Raw genomic sequence first — 15,154 nt, forward strand, 5'->3', positions numbered from 1 at the left:
TCCCTCTCTGTCTCTCTCTTCCCCTCCCGCAGCCAAGGCTCCATTGGAGCAAAGATGGCCTGGGCGCTGGGGATGGCTCCTTGGCCTCTGCCCCAGGCGCTAGAGTGGCTCTGGTCGCGGCAAAGCGACACCCTGGAGGGGCAGAGCAACTAGAGTGGCTCTGGTTGCGGCAGAGCGACACCCTGGAGGGGCAGAGCATCGCTCCCTGGTGGGCGTGCCGGGTGGATCCCGGTCGGGCGCATGCGGGAGTCTGTCTGACTGTCTCTCCCCGTTTCCAGCTTCAGAAAAATAAAAAAATAAAAAAAACAAATATACCTATGTGCATTTCCCTGATCATATCTCTTCCCTTCTGTGCAAGAGATAAACTTTGTTTTAAATTTTTGTTAATCATTTTTTACTTTTATTCAGTTGTACCGTGTCTATAGGTATCCCTAAAAAAAGAGTTGTTTTGTTCATTTGCAAATAACTGGTTTAAACATTAAAACAACCATAACCATACCGAAAAGTTTCAAGAACAGTATAAGAACTGTTCTAACTATTTAAGACTAAGTTGCCAATCTGATGATCCATCACCCAAAATACTTTATTTCCTATGAACAAGAACATTTTTCCACATAACTACAATCCAGCCATCTTTAGATGGGAATTTAACATTGATACACTTCTACCAACTAATAGTCACCCATTCAATGTTTGCCATTTAATCAGGTGTCATCTTTATTCCCCAGCCCATTCAGAATCACACATTGCATTAGTTGTCATGTCTCAATTTGAAATATAGTTCCTCAGTGTTTCATTGCTTTTCATAACCTCAACAGTTTTTAAAATTACAGGCTAATTTTGTTTTAATTTGATGGTTTCTCGTGATTATATTTAGATCACTACTTTTGGCAGGAATATCAGAGAAATGATACTTTCTATGTTTCTTGGCATTCTATCAGATAGCATCATTCACATTTTGCCCCATTGTGATGATGTTAAATTTGTTCACTTGATTAAAATGGTATCTGCAAAAAAGGCAAAAGAAAAAAAATAATAAATAATAAATAAATAAAATGGTATCTGCCAAGCTCTTACACTGTTTTTTTTTTCTCTTTGTAAGTAGTATATATTTATGGGGAAGAAGTTTGAAGTTGCATAATTATCATGTTTTTCCTAATATATCAAATTTATTCATTTATTTATTTACATCTGTATCTACTCATGGTTTCCTATTTTATGCAATGGGTTATATATAATCTCTTACCAACAGAGTCTTAGATTGTCCCAGATACAGTCAGTGGGACTGCCTTTAAACTTTTGACATGGTCATTCTTTGAGCATTTCTTTATTTTCTGGCCCAAAATAAATCTTCAGGTTTGTTCTATACTTTTCCTAAGGAGCCCTGGTCTTGTTTCGTGCACAGTGGTGTTGAGAAAGCCAGGTTCTGGGTATGCGGGATACTTACTGCTTATTTCGATGCCGTCACTCCCAGGCCCTCTGAGTGAACAGAGCTACAGGTGTATACTCACACATGAATGTATGTGCACATATATACACACACATGTGCACATACATTTACATCTGTATCACTATATCTTTGTTTATCAAAATCCATGATTTCACATACATACCTCCAACTTCAATCTACCACCACCACAGGGTTTATTCTAGTTTTCCCCTTCCCATATTTGTAACTTCTCCCACAGTGAGAAAAGCCTGGTTGCAATTATTCTTCACATATTTATTTGTCATTTCTCCTGTATGTAACCCATCTCCTTTTCCTACTGTTGCCTCCTCCCCCACGTGGAAGCCTCTTCACAGGGTTTAACTCTCCCTGTTGAGTTCTCACGTAGTTTCCCTTCCCTTCCTGCTGGGTCTCTTGACACATCAGCTCCGTGCCAATGACCTCTTCCCCCTCTCAGGCTCTGAAACTGTGTCTCCCTCCTCCCGGTGCTCCCAACACTCTCCCCACCCTCTGGTTCCAGTGCACTGCACTTGGCCACTCCTCTGCATGAGCTCGTTTTCTGCTGGCAACAGCCTGCTCTATGCCTCTGTTCCTCCTACCCCTCAATTTGCATAGGGCTCCACCCCTTAATTTGCATACAGCCCTACCCCACTTGGCCTGTGACACCCTGCACTGGACTGCTCTTCTCTGTGGACACTCGCCTAACCTTCCTTTGCTCTAGCACACCACCACCACCACCCAACAACGCCCCATTCCCTCCCCCCTGCCTCACCACGCCTTTGCACAGACACCCTCCTCCTGCTGCTCTGCTGACAGCCTGCAGGGGAGGCAGGGGCAGCTTTCCTGTCATGTGCCTTCTTCACCTTACTTGGACTTTGGTTCCCTGTTCTGGGCCACCATAGCCTCTTCTCACTTCTGACTGGGTGCTTCCGTGTTTTGCCCTATTAATGTGACTCAGACTGAGTTACTCATTGGGAAAAGGGAAAGGCAGTTTTGAATGGAATCATATTTAATGGATTCCGCTAAACTTTTTTTTCGTTTGTTCAATATTATGTTTTGGAGACTGCACCCATGTTGATATGTGTAGCTGTAGCTCATTCATTTTCTGTTTTAAATTTATTTATTTTTTAAAGAGAGAGGGATTGATAGAGACAGACAGACAGGAACGGAGAGGGATGAGAAGCATCAATCATCAGTTTTTCGTTGGGACTCCTTAGTTGTTCATTGATTGCTTTCTCATATGTGCCTTGACCGCGGGCCTTCAGCAGACTGAGTAACCCCTTGCTCGAGCCAGTGATCTTGGGTCCAAGCTGGCGAGCTTGGGGTCTCGAACTTGGGTCCTTCCACATCCCAAACCGATGCTCTATCCACTGTGCCACCGCCTGGTCAGGCAGCTCATTCCTTTTCATTACTGTACTATAATCCTTTATATGACTATAATTATCTGTTCTATTTTTACTGGTAATGGTCCAGGCTCGTGTTTGTTTGTATGGAGGTATCAATTAGCATTGCTCAGTAAAGAGTCACAAAAATCTCATGGCATAGAACAATAAGTATTTATTTCTCATGTGTCATGTGTTGTGACTTTGCTGATCTCAGCAGGGCTCATTCATACATCTCCAGGTCATCCATGGGAGCTCTGATATTACTGTAGGTCTGTGAGTGAATCACAAACTACCTGCCTGTGCGGATCTGATAGCGAGGGCACGGGCACAAGAGGGCAAGTCGCACTAAGCAAGCATTTACTTGTATTACTGTATTAAGATCCCAGGTCAACAGCAAAGTGTTGTTTATTGCACTGTGTATGGAAAAGACTATCCTTTCTTGACCCAGTTACTGTGGCATCTTTTTGTAAATCAAATGATCTGTTCTAGACTCTTCATTCTGTTTGATTGGTCTGTCTATCTCTCCTTTTGCCAACTCTACATTGTCATTATTGTCACTGTATTATCAATTAATTATTGATTTTTCTTAACGTTTATTTTATCAGTTACATAGAGTTGTGCTAAAATCTCCAGCTGTGACTGTAGATTTGTCTATTTTTTCTTTCTGTCAACACTTACTTTATATATGTTAAAACTATATAATTAGGTTTGTATAGAGATAAAATTGCTGTGTGTGTGTGTTTTTATTAGTTGACCTCTTTAGCTTTAAGAAATGTTGCTTTTTGTCCCTAATAATTTTATGTTGACATTTACTTTGCCTGTTGTTAATGTAGCCACAGCAGCTTCCTTAAGATTAGTGCTTGCTTGGTATATCTTTCTCCTTCCTTTTAATTTTAACTTACCTACATATTTATCATATTTATTGGTATCTGTATATTTAAAAGTGTTTCTTGTAAATAGTTATTTGAATATGGTTTATATATCTAGGCTAGGCTAACAGTCTTTTTTGGTTTTGTTTTGTTTTTAGCTACAATCTACTGAGTGCTTTCTATCTGTTTGGCTATCTTCACAACATTTCACTTACCGTATTTACGCATGTATAAGATGCACCCTTTTTTGAAAACTTTGGGGTCTAAAAACTGGGTGCGTCTTACACAGTGGTTGTGGCATTTCAAATGCCATAGATGGAGCTGAGGACGAGGCAACATATGAAGAGGATGATTCGTCATCAGACACAGATGAGGACAAGCTAATGAATGGGAGTTTTGACAGTGATGAGGAGTTGTATGAATTTTATGATGAATAAAACTTGAGCCTGACCAGGCGGTGGCGCACTGGATAGAGAATTGGACTGGGATTCGTAGGACCCAGGTTCGAGACCCCGAGGTCGCCAGCTTGAGCAGTCTGCTGAAGGCCCACGGTCAAGGCACATATGAGAAAGCAATCAATGAACAACTAAGGTGTCGCAACGAAAAACTAATGATTGATGCTTCTCATCTCTCTCTGTTCCTGTCTATCCCTATCTATCCCTCTCTCTGACTCTCTCTGTCTCTGAAAAAAGAAAAAAATAGGCCTGACCTGTGGTGGCTCAGTGGATAAAGCGTCGACCTGGAAATGCTGAGGTCGCCGGTTCGAAACCCTGGGCTTGCCTGGTCAAGGCACATATGGGAGTTGATGCTTCCAGCTCCTCCCCCCCTTCTCTCTCTCTGTCTCTCCTCTCTCTCTCTCTCTCTCTCTCTCTGTCTCTCCCTCTCCTCTCTAAAATGAATAAATAATAATAATAATAAAATAAAACTTGAGTTCAATAACTTTATGTAATACATTTTTTTTCAAATTTCACACCCCAAAATTAAGGTGCATCTTATACATGGGGAAATAACGGTATATTATTTTCTTTTTTCTTTTTTTCCTTTTTTTTGACAAGAGTCAGAGAGAGGGATGGATAGGGACAGACAGACAGGAAGGGAGAGAGATGAGAAGCATCAATTCTTCCTTGCAGGTCCTTAGTTATTCATTGATTGCTTTCTCATATGTGCCTTGACCAGGGAGCTACAGCAGAGAAAGTGACCCCTTGCTCAAGCCAGTGACCTTGGGATTCAAGCCAGCAACCTTTGGGCTCAAGACAGTGACCATGGGGTCATGTCTATAATCCTACACTCAAGCCAGCGACCCTGCACTCAAGCTGGTGAGCCCACAAATCAATCCGGCAACCTTGGGGTCTCAAACCTGAGTCCTCCATGTCCCAGTTCGACACTCTATCTACTGTACCACCACCTGGTCAGGCTCACTTATATTATTTCTAAATGTCAAAACTATCCCAGACAGCTAGAATCAGAACTGATTATCATAATAATAGACGAAGCATTTGTTTAAAATAGTTCCCTGAAATGTTTTGTGATACAAATTCTTTTCAAATGAAAGGAGGGCACACTAAAATGTGGAAAATAGAAGGGAGGATTTGTTATTCCTGTCCAAGTTTGTTTCTTTTTAGGGAAATAAAATATTTTAACCACAACTTCTTTGCCTAGAAAAATACTTTTGATATTTCAAGTAACAGGTATCACCTCGATTATTTTCACCAAATGATTAAAGCATTTAAAAAACCTTGATTGGCCTGACCTGTGGTGGCACAGTAGATAGTGTCATCCTGGAATGCTGAGATCACCGGTTCAAAACCCTGAGCTGGCCAGGTCAAGGCACATACAGAAAGCAATTGATCGGCCCTGGTAGAGTGTCGACCCGGTGTGTGGATGTCCTGGGTTCAATTCCCAGCCAGGGCACACAGGAGAAGCGCCCATCTGCTTCTCCACCCCTCCCCCTCTCTTCTCCTTTCTCTGTCTCTCTCTTCCCCTCCAGCAGCCAAGGCTCCATTGGAGCAAAGTTTGCCTGGGTACTGAGGACGGCTCCATGGCCTCCGCCTCAGGTGCTAGAATGGCTTCGGTTGCAACAGAGCAGCAGTCCAAATGGGCAGAGCATCGCCCCCTGGTGAGCATGCCAGGTGGATCCCGGTCAGGCGCATGCAGGAGTCTGTCTTTCTCTGCTTTCCTGCTTCTCACTTCAGAAAAAATACAATAAAAAAAGCAATTAGTCAATGAACAACTAAAGTGAAGCAACTATGAGATGACACTTCTTGTTCCCTCTCTCTTCTTTCTCTGTTAAATCAATAAACAAAATCTTTCTAAAAATTTTTAAATAAAAAACTTTGATTGGCCAACTGTACAGTATTTAATCCATAGAGTAGCCTGAACTAGTTGGGTTCAAGGCTGTCATCTTGCTCTTTGGTTTTTCTTTATTTACCCCATGTCTTTTTATTCTTTATTCCTTCTTTCTTGCTTCCTTTTGAGCTTAACAAGTATTATTTTAATCTTCTTACAGCTTTTAAGATTTGCTTTTTTTCATCTTAATGTGATTATAGAGATCACAGTATACATTTGTAATTTTTACTATACAGTTCCTTTAATCTTTTTTGTATTTTTCTGAAGCTGGAAACGGGGAGAGACAGTCAGACAGACTCCCGCATGTGCCTGACCAGGATCCACCCGGCACGCCCACCAGGGGCGAAGCTCTGCCCACCAGGGGGCGATGCTCTGCCCCTCCAGGGCGTCGCTCTGTCGCGACCAGAGCCACTCTAGCGCCTGGGGCAGAGGCCAAGGAGCCATCCCCAGCGCCCGGGCCATCTTTGCTCCAATGGAGCCTCGGGAGGGGAAGAGAGAGACAGAGAGGAAGGAGAGGGGGAGTGGTGGAGAAGCAGATGGGCGCTTCTCCTGTGTGCCCTGGCCGGGAATCGAACCTGGGACTTCCGCACACCAGGCCGACACTCTACCACTGAGCCAACCGGCCAGGGCCCAGTTCCTTTAATCTTTACTGTTTTATATTTATGTTGTTTGCCACAAGGTTTAGCCTTTAATTGTTCAATTTTTTTTTTCAATCAAGTGAGAGGCAGGGAGGCGGAGAGACAAACTCCTGCATGCGTCCCAACCAGGATCTACCCGGCAACCCAAGTCTGGGGCTAAAGTTCTGCCCATCTGGGTCTGCTGCTCTGTTGCTTGGCAACTTAGCTATTTTAGCGCCTGAGGCGGGCCGTGGAGCCATCCTCAGCACCGGGGGCTAACTTGCTCATTTGAACCATGGCTGCAGGAAGGGAAAGTAGAAATGGGGAGCAGATAGTTGTTTCTCTTGTGTGCCCTGACTGCGAATCAAACCTGAGACTTCCATAAGCCAGGCCAATGCTCTACTGCTGAGCCAACCAGCCAGGGCCCAGTTGTTCAATTTTTGGTACCCAAATAAATACACAGGGCCATGTCCTAGACATTTTTGGTAACTGCACAGGTTAATAGAGTGGCAGTTCATGATTTTTAGTGAATTGATTGAGAGAATTTTATCTTTCTTGCTATGCTGTATTTAATTCTGAATTGTACATTTTTTCACATTTTAGCATCTCTGAAATGGGGATGCATCTATTTTTGGCCATATGGCAATCATGTGAGAATTGTCTTTGCTCTAATGTCTGCTTCAAAACATGCAGAACAAGTGTCAGCTGAACAAAAGCATCCCAGAGACAGTAACAGAGCACCTTGTAAAAGAAGCTCCATATCACAGCACACCTGATGTCTCAGAGGGTGGGCATTATGTGGGAAACATGTATAGAACTACCAAATCCAACATGAGTCAGAGGGTCCAAGTCTAATAATGTTCAAATGGATTGACAACCATTTTCTTCTGTTTCTATTATGGAAGCACATGAGTGATTTGATCAATGTTTGTATGAAATTAAAAGTTCTCTTTTAATAAGTATAAAATAAAAATTCTAAGTGTTCAGAAAATATTTTCCGTAATCCTGGATTTTTAAAATAATATGTAAAAGGATGTGTTTTAAAGTCAATGTCATCTTAGCTTTGGTGAACTGCATACGCGCTCTCCCTCTAAATATATACACACTTTCTTCGGTGAACAGAACTCTGAGCTACCTTCAAGACTGCAATGATTATTTTCTATAGAGGTCGTTATACTAACTTAGATTCTGTCTGCACCGAGTAAGGATTTTCCTGACTGGAGTTGAAGCACAGCATGACTTGGTATTTAAGAGAAATCAGTGTCTGTCTGTGTAGGATTCCTAGTTGGACTATTTTTGTTCCGTTCAGAGCTAGATATGTAGATATGTAAACTTTTGATGATAGAAACTCTGAGATCTATACAAAAGCAAAGAGAAGATACTGATCTATCCCTTAGTTTTCACTGAACTATTTTTGAGTAAATCCCAGACTTCAGATAGTTGATATGTAAATATTTCAGTAGGTATCTTTAAAAAATAAGTACAGTGGTTCCTCATCTCTTGCGAGGCTTAGGTTCCAGAACCCCTGCGATAGGTGAAAATCCGCGGAGTAGCAGTCTTATATTTATTTTATTATTTATATATATTTTAAGACTTTATAAACCCTCCCCACACTCATAAACTTTTTCAATTTTTTAGGCTGGAAAATGCATATTTTACTGCAAAAATAATTAAAATAATAAATATATAAAAATACCTATATACCGCAAAATCCCACGATATAGCAAAAAATCAATGATACAAAATTAAATATATATAATTTAAAAATCTGCAATACAGTGAGACCTTGAAAAGTAAACTGCAATATGGCAAGGGACGACTGTACTCTTTAAAAAGTTAACCATGGCCCTGGCCGGTTGGTTCAGTGGTAGAGCATCGGCCTAGCATGCAGGAGTCCCGGGTTCGATTCCCAGCCAGAGCACACAGGAGAGGCGCCCATCTGCTTCTCCACCCCTCCCCCTCTCCTTCCTCTCTGTCTCTCTCTTCCTCTCCCGCAGCCAGGGCTCCACTGGAGCAAGGTATGCCCGGGCGCTGAGGATGGCTCTGTGGCCTCTGCCTCAAGCGCTATAATGGCTCTGATTGCGGCAGAGCATTGCCCCCTGGTGGGCATGCTGGGTGGATCCCGGTCGGGCGCATGCGGGAGTCTGTCTGACTGCCTCCCCGTTTCCAGCTTCGGAAAAATAAAAAAAATAAAAAAAGTTAACCATAATAGGCCTGACCTGTGGTGGCGCGGTGGATAGAGCGTTGGTCTAGAGCACAGAGGTCACCAGTTCGAGGCCCGAGGCTAGCCCAGTCAAGACACCTACGACAAGCAATCAGTGAACAACTAAAGTGAAACAGCTATGAGCTGAAACTGCTTGTCCCCACCTCCCTCTGTAAAATCAATAAGTAAAGTATTTAAAAAGAAATTTTTTTAAAAAACCATAATGCCCTTGTCACACCTAAGATAATAGTAATTTCTTACTATCACCAAGGGTCAAAGTTTAAAAGATAGCCCAAATGATCAGTTCTGTCATTATAATTTGATATCCTATATATTAACACAGTCAGATAACTTTACAACTTACTACTTTAAATGAGCTAATTCAAATTTTCATAAAAGTATATTAACAGTTTGTGCTATTTTACAGGATAAGCCACATCAAGGATTTCATTGAAAAATACCAAGGATCTCAAAGCAGTCCTCCATTTTCCCTGGCAACAGCCCTTCCTTTCCTCAGATTGCTGGATGAAACACTCACATTGGAAGAAGCAGATTTACAGAATGCTGTAATCATTCAGAGACTCCAAAAAACCACTGAACCTTTTAGAGAATTCTCATAGCATTGATTGCTGAAACACTAAGTGGAAAGTTTGCAGAGAACTGATGGTTATTAGTGGACATGCAAACCAGAATAGGAGAAGTCAGGTTTGCTGGACTTTTGGTTCAAGTGCTATTTAACTCCCTCCAGATGAGAAGATTTTTAAGTAAGTACAAGCTAGGAGAGTAAACAATGACTGGAAACTGTATTTACTGCACTGTCTCCCAAAGGCTACTCAGAAAAATTTATTTTCAAATACCAACTATTCAATGTAAGATATATTAAATAACTATCATTTGGTATCTTAATCTGATATAAATTAACAGATATGTTCACAGTTTCATTAATTTAAACATTCTCAAACAGCAGTGATTGATTTTAAAGTTAGCTGTTTCAGCATTTTTAAATAGCAATACAGTAAAAATTATACATGACAGGATAAAAGCATCAATGTAATTATTTTATACCTGAGATATAATCAAAAGGCTGGAAGGAAATAACTTTCACAACTGTTATACCTAAACCTCAAAGTGTTCTCAGTTTGCATTCGCTAATGGCAAATACACTCAAATACCATTTGGCAATAGTATCTAAGATGTATTTTCATATAAGAATAAAATTGTGTAGCTTAGTATAATGTTAGTATTAACCTGCCTACTCACATTTCAACATTTGCAAGAAGTGTGATTTTTAAAAAAATTTTCTCTCCAGGAACCCCAGTTCATCTCCTATTTTATTTTCTTTCAAAAATTAGGTACTGGTTCTTGGCTAACATTTGGAGTAAGCCATTCATTTGAGACTACTTAGTTAGACTCTAAAGTTGTGTTGTCACATTGCTAATTAATATTTTTAAATTCATCATGTAATGCAGGTGTCCCCAAACTACGGCCCACTCGCTGCATGCGGACCCCTGAGGCCATTTATCCGGCCCCCACCGCACTTCCGGAAGGGGCACCTCTTTCATTGGTGGTCAGTGAGAGGAGCACTGTATGTGGCAGCCCTCCAACAGTCTGAGGGACAGTGAACTGGCCCCCTGTGTAAAAAGTTTGGGGACCCCTGAAATGTATGGTTTTCTATTCCATACATTAGGGACAACCTGTATATACATTAAAGAATGATTACATTCTGACATCACCAAGGAAAACATGCTTTATTTCTTAAACTTTAAAACTGGTTAGACTTCAATATTTCACTGTCAGATTACATACCCATGCCCAAAATTAAGTTTATGGAGCAGTTTTGCAAATGATCTATGGAATCATATTTAAAGTGAAATATATACTGAGTGTGCCAAGGAACCAACTAGCTGTGTCAGAAGTAATGTTTGGCCCTGGCCAGTTGGCTCAGCGGTAGAGCGTCAGCCCAGCATGTGGAAGTCCCAGGTTCAATTCCCAGTCAGGGCACACAGGAGAAACACCGTTGGCTTCTCCACCCCTCCCCCATTCTCTTCTCTCTCTCTTTCTCTCTCTTCCTTTACTACAGCCATGGCTTGACTGGTTCAAGCAAGTTGGCCCCTGGCACTGAGTATGGCCCCATAGCCTTGCCTCAGGCACTAAAATAGCTCTGTTGTCGAGAAACCGAGCATCAGGCCCAAACGTGGGTTGCCAGGTGGACTAGTAGATCCCTGTCAGGGTGCATGCAGGAGTCTATCTCTTTCTGCTTCCCTGCCTTTCACTTAATAAAAATAAATAAAAAGAAGTAATGTTCACAGGGCACTGGATACATGCTAAAAAGAGCAATCCTCAAACTTCTTGGTCTCAAGACCTTTTATTTGTGTGAATTATATTAAAAATTAAAAGCTATAAAATATTTATTCATTTAAATATAATAAACTAGTTAATATAAACATTTTTATGAAAAATGCATTTTCTAAAACAAAGTTTTAGTAGAAAAGTGGCATTGGATTCTATTTTTTGCAAATGTCTTTCCTGTCTGATTTAAAGAAAACAGGTGGAATTTTGTATCTGCTTCTACATTCAATCTGTTGTGATATCACACATCATGTAGCTTCTAGTAAATGTCACTGTACATTCATGAGAAAATGAACAGAGCAAATAATGTCATAGTAGGATTATGAAAATAGCTTTGACCTTGCAGACCCCCCCAAAGAGCCATTCTTCTAAAACAGTGATTTGCTGTGATTCTCAAGTCTTAGTGTAAGCCTCAGTTGGGAAGCTTTTCAGAATGCCTTTTCCTGCCACTTGCCATGCACATTCGGATTCATCGTATCTGGAATGAGTCCCAGATCGCTGCATTTTTCATCTCATTTGATTCTTAGGTGTGTAGTGTAAGAATGGGTCTTGAGCAAATCCTCCTGCATAAAGGCTTCCACCCTAAAAAAATAAACCCTGCATGCCTCACCATGGACAGTGGAAGATCCTCCAGTGAAATGGGCTGCTAGTCCTCTAAGTTTTATCTTTGTCCCTCACAGTTTGTTCTTAGACTGTTCCCTTTTAACTGTGAACTAATGATCATGGCATAACCCTATACTTGCTCTTCTAGAAGCATAGCTGAGACAAAGCTGGAACAATTTAATAAGATTTTCATTAAAGGCTCAGAAATTACAAAAGGGAAGTACACAGATAACGAGATGGCCTGTTTTATAAAATATATCTTCTGTTTGAAGTCCATTCAAGGAATGCTTTTTTAAAATTGATTTTTAGAGAGAAAGCGGAGGGAGAGAGAGAGAAGCATTCATTTGTTGTTCCACTTAGTTGCGCATTCATCAGTTGCTTGCCCTATGTGCTGTGGCCCAGGGTCAAACCCGCACCTTGACGTTTGGGGACGATGCTCTAACTGAGCTAATGAGCCAGGCAAGAATGCTTTCTTTCCTAGCTCCCAGCCTTCTGCATGGTAGAGGCCTATCTTTTCATTAGGAAGAGAGGGAGGATGAAGGAAAACCTTTTCCTTTTGTTATTTACTCAGAAATGAACAGATATATAATAGAAAATTTGTCAGTAATGTTTATAGCTGTGGTAAAGCCCTCTCTAGTGAAACAAAAATAATGGCATTCTGTAAAATATTGAGGAAACAGTAAAATCAATGAACCTCTCTTTCAGTTATAAAGTAACATAAGATGATTATTAATATATCTTCAAGAGTAATGTAAGAAAATGTTTCATATAGGCCTATCAGTTTATGTTTTATTTGTATAACTATAGTCATGTGATTCTCCATATATTCCTATAAAGGGGCCTTTCATTGGGAATAGTCTTGTACCTATAAAAAAGCCTCCTATGTGGATTTTCCAGTTTATAATTATTTAGCCAGAAGACACATTGGAGGTTTTCTTGTGTGTCCATGTACAATATACCCCAGTGATAAGTTCCTATAGGGAAAGACCTGTCACCAGCAATAATCTTCATTTTTGTAACTAAAATTATCACTAATGTGAATAATATACTCAGAGGTTTTCTAAAATGAGAATTATCTGATAAAGTTTTTTAATAATAAAGAATTATCTGAAAGTTTCAAATGTAAAATTGTTTATTAACTGTGTAGAACTTAGAAAACATAAACTGAATTATCAAGGGAAGGCAAACTGGAAAATAAGCATCTTAGGTGTGGAATATAGTTTGTCCTAAGTAGTTTCAAAACGTGGTCAGTTTCTTGAAAAAAATCATTGTTAGGGCTGACATAGAAGTACATTTATAATTTTGCAGATCCTAATTTATTGGTTAAATTACTATGCATTATCCAGGTCATAAAAGTGGTCTAATTTATTTTATATACTTCTCTCATTCAGAATACATTTTATTACATTTCATTGTGTTGAAAATATGGTCTGTATACATCTTTAGTGCCTTAAAGTATGATACTTTGAAAACAATCTTTTGCTAATGGTTAAAGAACTAATGTCTTAAGGATGAGATACGATTCATTAAAATGATCTGTAAAATAATTTATACTTGTTTGTTATAAAATAGTTACACATAGGTGTATTTGTCAATTTTATTTGGCAAACTCATTCAGTTTGAAAATCCACAAATATTTATTAGGTGCTTTCTGTTTTCCAGGTACTTTAACCAATGTTTCTTTCACTTAATACTTAAAAATGTTAAAAATGTGATTTTTTAATACTAACTCAATGGTTGTGTTTAGTTTTTAAATCATCCTTTATATCCAGGTTGAACAAGCATGAAGACTCCTTGGTAGGGTTTACTTCTTGTTCTTTCCCTAAGTACAAGCCATTTAATTAAAAAATTGTTCATCACCATAAGTCTTCAAATAGCAGTGGTTTATTCAGTAGACTAATATTTGAGTCTTTGTTGTTTGTATTAAATGTATTTTTGCACAGATAATTAATATACATTGTAGAAAATTATAAAATGCAGATATGCTTAAATGATCTTTAAGTCACCTACAGTATTATTTCATCATTCAAAGATAAACACTGATAACATTTTGTTGTACATCCTTTCAGACAGATTTAAGTGTATCAATCTTTAGTTTTGTTTTAATTAAAAAGCAGGCTTTTGGGTGATTGTTATCTTGCTGTTTATTGAAATCTAATATATCTGTCTTTAACTAAAAATTGCATTAGGAACAGACCATTACTTTTTGAGAGAGGCAGGGAGAGAGAGTCAGGAACATCGAGCTGCTCCTGTATGTGCCCTGACTGGGCATCGAACCAGCAACTTACGTGCTCTAGGAGGATGTGCCAATCAACTAAATTGTCTGGCCAGGGCGTTTTTTTTTAATTTGTTGATTAGTTTTTAGAGAGACAGAGAGAGGAAAAGTGAGTGGGGGTAGAGGGAAGGAAAACATTCATTTGTTGTTCCACTCAGTCGTGCATTCATTGGTTGCTTCCCACGTGTGCCCTGACCAGGATCGAACCCATGACCTTGTCGTTTCAGGATGATGCTCTTAACCCAATGACCTAACTGACCCAGGCAACATTCTATTACTTTAAGTAAAAGAATAGCTGTTAGGAACAAATGCCTTTCCTTCCTTTCTTCCTTCCTTCCTTCCCTTCCTTCCCTTCCTTCCCTTCCTTCCCTTCCTTCCCTTTCTTTCCTTTCTTTTTTTTTTTTTGTATTTTTCCAAAGCGAGAAGCAGGGGGAGGCAGACAGACTCCCGCATGTGCCTGACCAGGATCCACCCGGCATGCCCACTAGGGGGCGATGCTCTGTCCATCTGGGGCATTGCTCCACTGTAATCAGAGCCATTCTAGTGCCTGAGGCGGAGGCCATGGAGCCATTCTCAGCGCCCGGGCCAACTTTGCTCCAATGGAGCCTTGGCTGCGGGAAGGGAAGAGAGAGAGAGAGAGAGAGAAAGGAGAGGGGGAAGGGTGGAGAAGCAGATGGGCACGTCTCCTGTGTGCCCTGGCTGGGAATTAAACCCAGGACTTCCACACGCCAGGCCAATGCTCTACCACTGAGTCAACCAGCCAGGGCATGCCTTTTCTATTCATTATATATTTGTACAAAAAAAAAAAACACCACGAAGGCATTTTTCCTTTTTACTCGCTTCAAAATTAAAGTTATGGAAGTATATGCAGCAAAGTACAAATACCGGGAATGAATTGTTTCTAGACCAGGCGTCCCCAAACTATGGCCCGCAGGCTGCATGCGGCCCCCTGAGGCCGTTTATCCGCCCCCGCTGCACTTCTGGAAGAAGCACCTCTTTCATTGGTGGTCAGTGAGAGGAGCACATTGACCATCTCATTAGCCAAAAGCAAACCCATAGT

The 15,154-nt window shown here is 40.4% G+C and overlaps 1 protein-coding gene across 1 annotated transcript in view; it reads left to right on the top strand.

Annotated features, from left to right (window-relative positions):
* The window catches only part of UBXN2A (UBX domain protein 2A), a 43,884-nt gene extending 30,200 nt beyond the window's left edge, over nucleotides 1-13,684 (top strand). Inside the window, exon 7 of the mRNA XM_066386311.1 lies at nucleotides 9,295-13,684. Coding sequence (XP_066242408.1) covers nucleotides 9,295-9,487 — 193 coding nt within the window. The 3' untranslated portion in view covers nucleotides 9,488-13,684. The remainder of the gene's footprint in view (nucleotides 1-9,294) is intronic.
* Nucleotides 13,685-15,154: the final 1,470 nt, after the last annotated feature.

The sequence above is a fragment of the Saccopteryx leptura genome, chromosome 5 (genome assembly GCF_036850995.1).
Source record: "Saccopteryx leptura isolate mSacLep1 chromosome 5, mSacLep1_pri_phased_curated, whole genome shotgun sequence".
NCBI classification, from domain to species: Eukaryota; Metazoa; Chordata; class Mammalia; order Chiroptera; family Emballonuridae; genus Saccopteryx; species Saccopteryx leptura.